The sequence below is a fragment of the Rhinopithecus roxellana genome, chromosome 9 (genome assembly GCF_007565055.1).
Source record: "Rhinopithecus roxellana isolate Shanxi Qingling chromosome 9, ASM756505v1, whole genome shotgun sequence".
NCBI lineage: Eukaryota > Metazoa > Chordata > Mammalia > Primates > Cercopithecidae > Rhinopithecus > Rhinopithecus roxellana.
In genome coordinates, this window is record NC_044557.1 from 40,951,273 (window position 1) to 40,964,755 (window position 13,483).

At 44.1% G+C, this 13,483-nt stretch overlaps 1 protein-coding gene across 1 annotated transcript in view; it reads right to left on the reverse strand.

Moving 5' to 3' along the window:
* Nucleotides 1-13,483, reverse strand: part of CSMD1 (CUB and Sushi multiple domains 1) — a 2,044,058-nt gene that overhangs the window by 306,409 nt on the left and 1,724,166 nt on the right. The window contains exon 26 of the mRNA XM_030937494.1: nucleotides 12,993-13,195. Within this exon, the coding sequence (XP_030793354.1) occupies nucleotides 12,993-13,195 (203 nt within the window). The remainder of the gene's footprint in view (nucleotides 1-12,992; nucleotides 13,196-13,483) is intronic.

Here is a 13,483-nt window from a genome sequence, read left to right on the forward strand (position 1 = left end):
TCTCAAAGCAGGGCCCCAGCTTTTACATTTCCTTCTGCCAGCATGGCCTTTCTTCAGCCCAACTTGGATGCAGTCGCACCCCCTGCACAGTCCTTTAGACTAGGGTCTTGCTTGGTGGAGACCCGGGTGAGGCAGTAGCTCGGCCGGGAAAGAGAAACACGGACTGAGATCAGCCTCTCTGTCTCCTCGGAGGCCACAGCAGGTAATTCAGCACTTGGCCATGGAGAGGGGTCCAGTTTTGGATGTGTTATTTTTAGATGTCTGCAAGATGTTCAAATGAACTTATCTACTTGGCATCTTAGAGGTTCATGAGGCAGATGTGAGCTGGAAATAGAGAGCTTTGAGGTTATTACCTTATGAATCCATGTCCATGCCTGGAGGAAAAATTAGTTTGCAAAGAGAGAGTATGTGCAGAAAGCAGACCTGATGTCCTGAGACCAACCCCCCAGGACACCTGTTTCTCAAGGGCAAGCAGAAGACAAGAGGCAAAAGTCGCAGCCAGGGAGCTAGGAGGCTCCCAGGGATGATCATGAAAACCTAGAGGAAAGAGGGCTGTAAGGCAGAAAGGCAGCAGTACCACAGTTCCGCAAGGGGCCGTTTAAGAGGACCACCTGGCCGGGCCCAGTGGCTCACGCTTGTAATCCCAGCACTATGGGAGACTGAGACAGGCAGATCACCTGAGACCAGGAGATTGAGACCAGCCTGGCCAACATGGCAAAACCCCATCTCTACTAAAAATACAAAAATTAGCGAGGCGTAGTGGTGGGTGCCTATAATCCCAGCTACTTGGGAGGCTGAGGCAGGAGAATCGCTTGAACCCGGCAGGCAGAGGTTGCAGTGAGCCGAGATCATGCCATTGCATTCCAGCCTGGTGACAGAGACTCCATCTCAATTAAAAAAAAAAAAAAAAAAAAGCTAGGCATGGTGGCGGGCGTCTGTAATCCCAGCTACTCAGGAGGCTGAGGCAGGAGAATCACTCGAACCCAGGAGGCAGAGGTTGCAGTGAGCTGAGATTACACCACCACTGCACTCCAGCCTGGGTGATAGAGCAAGACCCTGTCAAAAAACAAAAAACAAAAAACAAAAAACAACAACAACAAAAAAAAACAGGACCACCCTCAGGTGAATTGGTTGAGGTGCATGGTATTTATGACAGCGACAAGTGCAGTAATTACAGAGTGATGAGTGTAGAAACACAAAACCAGGTGGGTTGTGGAATAATTTAGAGGTCAAGAAATGCAGACAGCAAGCACAGACTAAGGTATAAAATTTTGTTGTAAAAGGAGAAGACAAACAAGCTGACACTCAAATGTGAACGTGAACGATGGTAGTTTTATGTATTATTGTTAAATGTCAGAGACTTGAGCACATTCAAATACTAGAAGTAAGGAGCCAGAGAGAGCGAAGGGTGAAAATCAGGAGGGAAAGAGGCTCCCACTGAGAGGTCACCCCCGGGGCAGCCAGCAGGAACGTCTGTGGGAGGACCACCACTGCCTGGGAAAGCGGGCAAACTTCCCAGGTAACAGGAGTGAGAAAGAGTGGCTTGCAGCTAGCTTGCATGACTCTTGGAAGGAAATGAAGGGAAACACCCTGATAGCTTTGCCTCTCACGAGGCGTGACATCCCACTGGGTCACATCCCACAAGGTCATCTGTATGTAAGAGGTCTTGATGCATTGGATGATTTGAGGAAAGAGGGGAAGATTTGAAATACGAAGCTGCATTGGAGCAAGGGTTTGCTAGAAAAATAAATGGTGGCGGTTGAGCAATGGCGTGGTTGGTGGCCATGCATGTACAGTGGTAAACAAGCTGCCAGGTGTGAGGTTTCCTCAGGAGCTCTCCAGAGTCCAGAGGAGAGAATCTGGGCAGATGCTGGGCCAGCGAGCTCCCAGGGCAAGGGAACACAACACGTTGGGAAGAGACTAGATTTTGAGGATGGAACTGCCGCTGATAGGGAAGAAATGTGTCCCAGCAAAAGCAGAGAGCCGATGTAAAGTGAGGAAGCAGGGATGGAAAGAGAGGCAGCAGTATAGAATAACGGGCTGACTTCTGATGTTTTGGGTTTCCCAGTGGGGCGGGGCACACTGCATGCCTCCCACAGCAGCTGATGGGAGTGGAGCTGGGAGACCAAAGGGTACAGAGGCAGGGGCTGAGGTCACCCAGCTGGGCCAAGCATCGACGGGATGTGCAGGGCCCTGCCAGGGGCCATAGGGACCTGCACAGAGTCCTAACTCACTGAGGTGGGAGATCAAAGGGCACCAGAGGGCAGAGCCTCAGAGATAAGGATTATACCAGGGGGGAAAAGGATTCCGTGAAGCCAGGGCCATTGCCCTGTGTGGGCTCAGTTGCCTCTGTCTGCCCTTCCTGGAAGTTTTATGAGGGACAGGCCAATCTTTGCCTTCCACAGCATTGATCTCCAATGCCCACGGGGTACTCAGGGCACAATAGGAAGAGACAGGATATTTGTGGGTGGATGAGTGAATTGATACGTGAATGAATGAATGAATGGGTGAATGAGTGAATAACAGATGGCAAGTTTTTACTTCAAAACGATTACACCAGTGCCATGATGCACACAATGAGGCCAGGGCGACTGTCCCATCAGGGTGCGGTCAGATGGTTCCTCTCAATGTTTGTCTGGGTGACCGGCATTTTCTACGTTTTCATTACTGAAGCAATTTGTTTCTGAATAACATGTGTTTAAAGACATCGTGATAATCCAGTGAATTAAATGTGGACCATTTCTTTCTCCATGAGGTAATGTTGTCCACCTCTGCCTACCTACTCCTGTGTTGACTGGGGGTTTGAGACTTATCAGAAAATTTTATGCCCAAGGTCCTGGGGAACGGTGGGACCTGAAATGACTGTTGCCTGAGGTATGAACAAACACCCTCCCAATGTGAGCTGGATTCATGGCAGCAGAAGGTGGCCATAAGTGATATTCCAGCTAGTATTTTTTTTTTATAGAAAGAAGCTGAAATTCTATTGAGTAATAAGTATTAAAGCTCCATCCTCAAGAACAGAAGTGCCATTTTACACGCCTTGATTCTCTCCTTTGATTCATAATCAGTCTTACTAATATTAGAGAAAATGTATCACAGCTAAAATCCTGTCATCCCCCAGAATACAAGACTTAGAACTTCAGCTAAACCAGCATCTTAGTTTCAATCAGTTCAACATGTGTTCTTCGCATCTGTGTCATGGACCAGGTGTCCACGGTTCAGAAAGCTGGATGCAGCTCTCTTTGGGCCTATGCTGTTCACGATCTATGATCCTAAGTGGTTAACCATAAAAATGTATGGCCAGTTCTCTACCAGTCCCATGAGGAAGATTCTGAGAGCAGAAGGGAGTGATGGCTACACTTGTCTTGTGCTGCCCCTGCATAGAAACTCAGGCCATCAACGACATAGGTTTACAGCTGGTTCTCTCCCACAAAACAGCCGCAGCCTGTTCTGCCATGGGCAGCACCAAAGGCCTCTCCCATAATAAACAACAAATGATGTTTTAAAATGAAAATGCACCTATTAAATTATCTTTCAATAAAGTAAATTAGGGAGAGGTGTCATGTAGCTGTTACGTTACTACCATTATTTACGGAGAAATCAATCTCGCAAAACCTGAGAATGCAACATGGTTGCAGAGCTATTTTTCCCTGGGACTGGGGGCGGGGATAACAGTGCCATGCTGAGCGTTTCTATAACCCCCAGGGTAAAGGTCAGCTTTGTGTGCTGAACTCCATTTTCGTGAGTTTTATGCATGATTAAGTGGTAATTAAGCTTTAATGAAAAGTGTTAGGCTGATTACAATTAACATAATTGCAGTAGTCAGTTCATGTCCTTCTGTTTTACACGCTGTGCAGAGCTGGCAGGACAGTGGCCCTTTAATGGGGTTTGGATATCTCATGAGCCTCCAAAGCTCATTTTTCTAGTGGAGAAAATTTAGTCTTCCAGTACAGTGGAGGTAAATGCACATACAGGGAAGTTTGCGACACAACCCTACTCCATCGATGGCTGTCAAATGCACATAGACATGAAGCATGGAAGATGAGCAAGGACTTTCTTTATACTTTTTTTTCTTTTTTCTTTTGAGATGGAGTCTCACTCTGTTGCCCAGGTTGAAGTGCAGTAGTGCCATCTTGGCTCACTGCAACCTCTGCCTCCCGGGTTCAACCGATTCTTCCGCCTCAGCCTCCCAAGTAGCTAGGATTAGAGGCACATGCCACCACACCTGGCTAATTTCTTAATTTTTTTATTTTTAGTAGAGATGGGGTATCACCATGTTGGCCAGGCTGGACTCGAACTCCTGACCTCGTGATCCACCTGCCTTGGCCTCCCAAAGTTGTGGGATTACAGGTGTGAGCCACCGTGCCTGGCCTTTCCATCCTCCTACTAGACAGTTGTTCCTGCCCCAAGATTATTTTAAAGCAGTGAAAAAAAAAAATAAGATCAGTTTTAATGAAGAAAATTTACCAGTTGATAGATTAAAAACTGTGGTTACTTAAAAAATGACCATTGAACTTTATAAAACTATTCGGCCTGATTTCAAACTGGTATCAAAATTTTAAGTAATCTCCAGTAAAATAACTTTATCAAGAATTATAACACTTAACAGGTCAACACAGATGCAGCCCTTTTATTAAATAGGTATAATGTGTTGTTTACTAATCAAAGCAAGTCTACAGTATCAAGTACTTCTGATAATAAATATTATACAAAAACCATTTACTTTAAACTATTTATCAACACTGGATATAAAATAATCCAGAGGGGAAAGAATTTTTTGCTATTTGTATTAGTCTGTTTTCATGCTGCTGGTAAAGACATACCTGAGACTGGGTAATTTATAAAGAAAAGAGTTTTAATTGACTCACAGTTCCACATGGCTGGGGAGGCCTCACGATTATGGCAGAAGGCAAGAAAGGGCAAGTCACATCTTACATGGTGGCAGGGAAGAGATAGCTTGTGTAGGGAAACTCCCATTTATAAAACCATCAGATCTCATGAGACTTATTCACTATCATGAGAACAGTACAAGAAAGACCTGCTCCCATGATTCGATTACCTCCCACTGGGTCCCTTCCATGACACGTGGGAATTGTGGGAGCTACAATTCAAGATGAGATTTGGGTGGGGACACAGCCACACCATATCATTATTGAAACTGCAGTTACACATTTATCATTAAAGGCTTCACTATGAAAAATTTTGAATTAAGCTAAACTCAGTTACAATTTGCAGTTGTAACTCAGTTACACATTGTTTACAATAGATGAAAAGGTATTCGTTATGCAATCAAAGTCATACTAATATTTTCAATATTTATGCACGTGGAAAATTTTCAAGCATATATAATTAGCAAACACTTGTTGAGTATTGATTATATATCATGTTCTAGGAAAACAAAGACCGTCTGCCCTCAAGTAACTTAATCTACTCTTTTAGTAAAATGGTAACCCACAATGGGCTAAGCACTATTATAGAAGTATAAACATTGTGTTTGGGAACTGGAAGTGACAACGTGATTGGCTTTGCTAACGAAACCTTCAAATGTGAGATGCGCACCCTGGAGTTTCTTGTGCAACAAGGTGGGGAAGGCCAGTTCAGTGTGTAAAAGGAACACACACCCAAGCTGAGAGAGGCTAGCATCTGAGTAGAGGTTTCTATAGGCTTTGCCAGAGTGGAGGATGGTGATTGAGGACGATGTTGAAAACTGCTTGGGGGAAGTTTTCAAAGAGGATTTTGTGGCCTTTATTTTTGGCAGTGGGGAGAATGAGAAATCACTCTGGCTGAGATGAGAAGACAGTGGAGAATTCTGAGCAGAAGTGAGGTGTTGCCTGAGTTGCCGCCGAAAAGTTTCATCTGGGTGCCTGTGCTCAGCTGGGCCAGAAAGTATGCAGGTGCAGGAAGAAGGAAGCCCGTGAGCAAGGCAGGCGGCTCAGACCCCCAGCGGCATAGACCAAGGCGGCAGGGCAAGGTTAGGAGAATTGGATTTTGAATCTATTTTGAATAGGGACCCCACTGAATGCATTGTTGGATTCTCTGTGTGTTGTGAGATCTAGAGAGGTCTAAAAATGGCTCCAAATGTTTCATCCTGAGCCACTGGCAGGATGGAGTCAACTTTACCGAAACAGGGAAGACGTCAAGGGGCCCAGGATTGGGAAAGGCATGAACAAGGGCCGTGGTTGAGTTTCAGGCGTTGAGTTGCCTCTCTGCATCTCTGCAGCAAAGCAGAGACATCAAGAAGGCTGGTGGATGCTCAGGGGAGAAGACTGGGAGGCTGACTGGTGTTTCCTAAGGAGTACCAGAATTGGGTATTTATTAACTAGTAATGGGACTAGGGGGATGGATTATATCGAAGGGTTACATTAAACCACACGGAATTGCCAACATTCCATCATTTCTTACCCACAAAAATGACAATGGTATAAAGTTCAAATTGGTACACATGGAACACTGAGTAAAAGAAAAGTAAGCAAGTGTCATTTCTCTAGAAACTTTTATGGGTATCTTAATGTTTGTTGCTTCTTAAAAAATATATGGATAGAGAAGAAAGGAGACCCAAGGACAAGCCCTCCTGGCGTCTGATCTTTAGAGTTTCAAGGGAAGAAGGATGTGAATCAGCCAAACAGCCAATGAGAGAGTCGCCCTTGGAATAAGGAGGAACAAGAGAGAATGATAAGACGGAAAGCAACTGAAGACAGTGTTTCAAGAAGAAAGAGTCAAGTAAGTGTTTAAAAAGCTCCAACGTAACATGGAATTACAAGATAGAGAGGCAGTGCAACCCTGATGTCAAATTCTTGTTTAAAATGTACTTTCAAACTGTGCTTGGGAAAAATATGGTAATTCAAATGTCTTCAAGAAAACAAATATTCAGATGACTGTTTTCTCTCCAATAATTTAAACACACCTCTAATGCTTATTTCACATGTTATTGACATAGAATCAAGTAAAAATAGCCTACCAAGAAATCTAATTTAATATAATGGAATAAATGTCATTTTTGCTTGGCAACAATGGCCACACTTAAAACATCAATCATATAAGGAAAACAGTTCTTTTTGAGTTCTATTTACAAATGTTTAAAATCATAACTAATTCCAATGTTTTAGATTATAAAATTAGCATGGTTTATGAATCACAACACAATCTAATTTATAGGTAAAGTTCCTCATTTTTTTTTTTGGTACCAGGTTCATAAAGACAAATAAATGAGAGATTTCCATCCTCCCACCTACAAAAGAGCAGTGACGGCTTCTTGGGTGTGATGGACAGGCTCTTTGGCACTTTGTGAAGAGTTTCCCACCTTTGGCTTGGAAAGACACCAGCTTGATGTAGTTTCATAGCTGGATTCCCCAGTGAGGGGAGGAAGGTGGGTGGAGTGAAGGGGACAAAATACCCCCATTTCTCCTGCAATGAAGCAGGGTGCCTGGGTCGGTTTCTTAAGTATGACTGAGGGGTTATAGGAACCTTCTTTTCTAAAACTAGAAAACCAGGACATGTGATTTATTCCAGGTGTAGGAGTCAAATGTTTATCAGGTTCTCAGGGAGATGGAGACTGACGCCCCATTCTCAATGGTTCCCAGAAGTGGCAAGCTACCTTTTGTGGAGAGAGGCTGAATGACTGGCTTTGGGGTGGTCAGACCAGGGTCTTCCTGTTCCAGCCCAAGATCCTTAGAGAGAACCACATGAGATGAATTACTGTGACTGTCCAGACAAGCGGCCCCCAAATGAGAGCAAGAGGGAGTATAACAACTGGGGCAGAGGTAGAACCAAGTCCCTCTCTGTACTCACCCCACTGAATCATCCTGCAACTCCCTGGCCATCCAACACTGGCAGCAGGTTTTCAAAATAGAGTGGTGTTCGACTTCTTGTCAACTCGAATGCATGGGAGCTAGAACTGGATATGATTTGTCTTAGGAAAATGACTTTTATTTTACAGCCATGATTGTAGCACACTCACGGCCATTTCATATGCATGCCAAGGTCCTTTACAGAACTGTATTATTTAAAATCCCACATGACACATATGACACACTCCCAGTGGGATAATTTGAGAGTTTCTTGCCAAAGGTTGGGTTTGGAAATTCTAGGAAGAAGGGTTTGTGTTAGTCTCCTCTCATGCAGCTAATAAAGACATCCCTGAGACTGGGTGATTTATAAAGGAAAGAGGTTTAATTAACTCACAGTTCAGCACAGCTGGGGAGGCCTCAGGAAACTTACAATCATGGAGGAAGGTGAAGGGGAAGCAAAGAGCCTTCTTCACAGGGTGGCAGAAAGGAGAAGGGCAAGCACGAGAAATGCCAGACACTTATAAAACCAACAGATCTCATGAGACTCTCTTATTGTCATGAGGACAGCATGGGGGCAACTGCCCTCATGATCCAACCACCTCCACCTGGTCCCACCCTTGACACATAGGCATTATGGGCATTACAATTCACGGTGAGATTTGGGTGGGGACACAGAGCCAAACCATATCAGGAAGGTTACTTGGAATTAGTACAGAAATCTGGAAAGAGGTGTTGAATGTGGCAGCTTGAGCAAAGCAGTCCATGGGGATCATGGGGTACAGCGGACCCCAGGGTACCTGAAGAGAGGGGTATGAGGCCTCTGTGCCCTGACATGCCCTCCTACCCCAGCTCTTCACCCTTGCTGGAGCTCCTTATTGGAAGAACCCAATACAGGTTTGCCTTGAGAGCCACAGAGTAGTTAAAGGAGGAGAAAATAGTAGATTTGGGGGCCAAAGGGAAAATAAATGACATCCAGGGTGGAATTCTGGAAGACAGAAATGTCCTTAGAAATTGATACTCTATCCTCATTTCATAAATAAAGTAAAAATAGCAGAGACAAAAGGTCAGTCTCAAAGCATTAGAGGTCAAGATAGAAACTCACATTTCTAGAGTTACAGTCTAGACTATGCTTTTTAAATGCTGTACCACTCTAAGTTTTTGTATCTTGTTTTTCCTTTCAATAAACTTCTAAAGACAATCTTGCAGCAACTCCTTCATGTAAATGCCTCAGAGTCAAAGTTATATTCTAGCTCCTAGGTGAGTATTTCTCAAAATTTATACCAGAATTGGGATTTATTAACTAATGACAGGGTTGGAGGGATGGATCCTATCCAAGTGTTATGTTAAACCATGGGAAATTGACAGCATTCAATCATTTTTTGTGCACAAAAACGACAATTTCATATGATTCAAATTAGTACACATGGAAAACTGAGTAAAAGAAAAGTAAGCAAGTATCACTTCTGTAGAAACTTTTATGGTGTCTTCATGCTTATTTCGTCCTAAACATTCATATATTAATTATATGAGAAGAAACATGTCCATGATCCTCAAATAATTATAATAAAGGGTCTTCTTTTTTTTTTTTTTTTCTATCTAAGTTGGAAAGATGTTCTCTGAAGAGAGAATCATGAAGAACATACAGAAAAAAAGAAGTGACGACCAGGTTTCAACAGTCATTGTTAAAACAGGAAGATGTTAAAAGGCCAGGAATAAGACAAAGTGCATTCTTTCCACACAATCCAGGAACCCTTTTCTCAGATATCTAGTCAGGTGAACTGAAAACGTATGTCCATACAAAAACCTGCACACAGATTGTTTATAGGTAGCTTTAGGCATCATTGCCAAAATTTTAAAGCAACCCAGATGTCCTTCAATAAGAAGATGGGTAAACAGGCTGGGCAAGGTGGCTCACGCCTGTAATCCCAGCACTTTGGGAGGCTGAGGCAGGTGGATCACCTGAGGTAAGGAGTCTGACACCAGCCTGGCCAACATGATGAAACCCTGTCTCTGCTAAAAATATGAAAATTAGCCAGGTGTGGTGGTGCATGCTTGTAATCCCAGTTACTCGGGAGGTTGAGGAAGGAGAATCCCTGAAACCCAGGAGGTAGAGGCTCCAGTGAGTCAAGATTTTGCCACTGCACTCCAGCCTGGGTGACAAAGCAAGACTCCATCTCAAGGAGAAAAAAAAAAAAAAAAAAAAAAAAAAAGGGTAAATAAACTGTGATATAACCAGTCAACAGAATATTATTCGGTGATAAAAAGAAATGATCCACAGAGCCATGAAAACACCTAGAGCTTGAAAGTATCTTACTAGGTGAAAGAAGATAATGTGAAAGGCCACACACTGCATGATTCTAACTCTATGACTTTCTGGAAAAGACAAAACTGTGGAGACAGTGAAAAGAGTGATTGCCAGGAATTAGGAGGAAGGGAGGGATGAATAGGCAGAATACAGGGGATTGTTAGGGCAGGGAAATGACTCTGTGTGAGGCTATGACTACAGATGCATTTTCCCAAACTCATTGATGTGGTTTGGATCTGTGTCCCCACCCATGTTGAACTGTAATCCCCAGTGTTGGAAGTGGCACCTGGAGGGGGTGACTGGATCATGGCGGTGGTTTCTAATGGTTTAGCACCATCCCCCAGTGCTGTCTCGTGATACAGTTCTCACGAGATCTGGTTGTTTAAAAACATGTAGCACCTCCCGCTTCACTCTCTCTTCCCCCTTCCCCAGTCATGGAAGATGTGTCTGCTTCTCCTTCCCCTTCCGCCAGGATTGTAAGTTTCCTGAGGCTTTCCCAGCCATGCCTTCTGTACGGCCTGCTGAGCTGTGACTCAATGAAACCTCTTTTTCTGATAAATTACCCAGTCTCAGATGGTTCTTTACAACAATATGAAGATGGACTAATATACCCATGGAATGCAGAATACCGAAAGTGAGCCCGGAGAAAACTGTGGCTATCAGCTGATAATGACGGGCCAGGGCAGGTTCATTGACTGCAACAAATGGACCGCTCTGTGGGGATGCTGACAGTGGAGGAGGCTGTGTGCTGTGGACAGAGAGCACATGGGAACTCTGTGTCTTCCACTTGATCTTACTGCGAGCCCAAAACTACTCTAAAAAAATAAAACCTGCTGAAAAAAATGCCTGGAAAATACAGAATGGAAAGAAGAGGAGAAAGAACATAATCTCATAACTTTCTCAACTTTTTTGTTTTGCCAAATAAGGCCAATGAATCACAAATCTACCATCTGCTCTTGCCACCATTTCAAAAGATGAAGAAAATTTTATATCACAACGAAAAGCAAGAGTGACATAATTTTTTTTTTTTTTTTTTTGGAGACGGAGTCTCACTCTGTCACCCAGGCTGGAGTGCAGTGGCGTGATCTCAGCTCACTGCAAGCTCCGCCTCCCGGGTTCACGCCATTTTCCTGCCTCAGCCTCCTGAGTAGCTGGGACTACAGGCGCCCGCCACTGCGCCCGGCTAATTTTTTATATTTTTAGTAGAGACGGGGTTTCACCATGGTCTCGATCTCCTGACCTTGTGATCCGCCCACCTCAGCCTCCCAAAGTGCTGGGATTACAGGTGTGAGCCACCGCACCCGGCAAGAGTGACATAATTTTGGAGTAAAAGACTTTTTTTTTTCTCCAAGGCAGGATAGCTGGAACACTCTTACTTTCATATTTTTGTGAAGGACCAGTGAAAATTTTACTGTGTACAAGTACTATTCCACAGGCACATGTTTGCAAGTTACTGCTTCGGAGCACAGTGAAACCAGAGGTAAAAAATTGTGCAGACTATAACCTCGATTTTATTAGCAACCTTTTAAAGCATTAAATTGACCTAAGTCAATTTTCTTGTGTAAATCCTAAATATGACTTGCCAGGGACCGGCCAAGAGATAAATTGACTCTGAACGTGTTTGTGTGCAAATTCTACTTGTTTTATGAAGACAGCTGACCTTGTGTGCCGCCCAATTATATGGCATCTCTCCACAGTGCCATCCGGAGGGCAATTAAAGGCTGAACTGCCACAGAATATCTCCACTCCTTCCTTCTTCGGAAACCTTTCATCAAAAATGGGCTAGACAGCAAAGATGGGAATTATCATTAGGAGATAACAGTCCCTGTGTGCAAATGTGGTCTCACACTAGTAATTCAGCAGAGGTTCCTCTGTCATATTAACTTCTTGAAACTTTATCCCTAAGGTGAAAAAAAATTCAAGGACCGTCCTGAACCGGGAAGTTGCGAATAGAGAATCGAAGCCTGTTTGATTAGCAGGTTGTTTGCACAGAGACTTCATTACATAAAGAAAGAGTCAGACTGAGGCATACAGGGAACCTGGAATCCGGCTGGGTTAGGGGAACCCGGAATCGGGGCCAGGTTAGAGGAACCCTGAAGATAGGCTTTACATTTATGTAGAGACCCACATCTCTTTTGCATCCAAGTCTAGACATTTACTGACTAATTGAAACCTTTAAAGTTATACATTTTTTTTCCATGTAACTAAGTAGGTCCATTGCCTGTCCTGACCTTATAATGAACAGAATTCCCTAAAACAAATTGTTCCTTTGATACTGACAGTGTTCAGAACACACTACTCCAAAATATGCAGTTTTGAGGAAACTATAGAAGCAGCAAATCCACTCCAGCCTCCGCCTGCCCTTCTGCCCTGAAGCAGACTGTAGAATAATTATCTGGCCTTCCTCAGAAGCAGGTCATGAAACCTTCATTCTAGAAGGGCACCCCTAGGATGCAGAGGACAGGAATGAAGACATAGACACACAGGGAAGAAGCTGAGAAAAGAAGCCTTGTTAAGTTCCTCCCAGTTTATCACCACTAAATCCTATCTTTTCATCCTCTAATCATACTTCTGCACGACTGTCCATTAAAACACACAATTTTCTCTCTTTCTTTGGGTCTTCATTTCTGAAGGTTCCAGTGTCATGCAAAACGCACATCAAATAAGTTTGGTTATGCATTTCTCTTGTTAACCTGGCTTCTGTTATCGTGGCCTCAGCCATGAACCCAGCAATGGGGGAAGAGAACTCTTCTCTGCAACATGCGTTTTCCTAACCTCAAATTAGGCTCAACACATTGCATCTGTGTAGGGAGACGCTGGAGAATACAAATGAAGGCAGTTCTGTGTTCATGGCAAGACTGTGACATCAAGGTAAAGAAGAAGCAAGCTGTGCCACCTACTTGAGAACTGGATGGAGAAGCCAGACTTGCTGATGAAGAAGTCGCTGTCGAACTGCAGGGTGAGTGAGTTGAAGGTGCTGTGGATGTCCTCGGGAAGGGCAGAGCCACTCCACTCCTTCAGCAGGATGTCGCTGTCCACCGGCCCGTCCCAGACCTTGAGGATGTCATGAGCCATCTCCGTGTCGAAAACAATGAAATGGAGGCTGCAAGAGAGAACACAGTAGCGCTACTTTCTGTGCATCCAGCGTGTCCTCACCCCAAAGCTGTCACGTAAGCGAGCTCATTTCGCTTTCACAAAACCCCACCAAAATGTGCCTCGGTGTTGTCTGACAAGGAAGGATGAGGAAAATGAGGCTCACCGAAGTTAATTCAGGAATGCAGACTGGGATACAGTGCACAGGACCTCAGTCCGTCATGGATGCAGAGAGATAGGTGAGCTAGATGCTGAGCTATCCGTTTTAGGATGAAAGGATTCCTTTAGAGACTTCCAG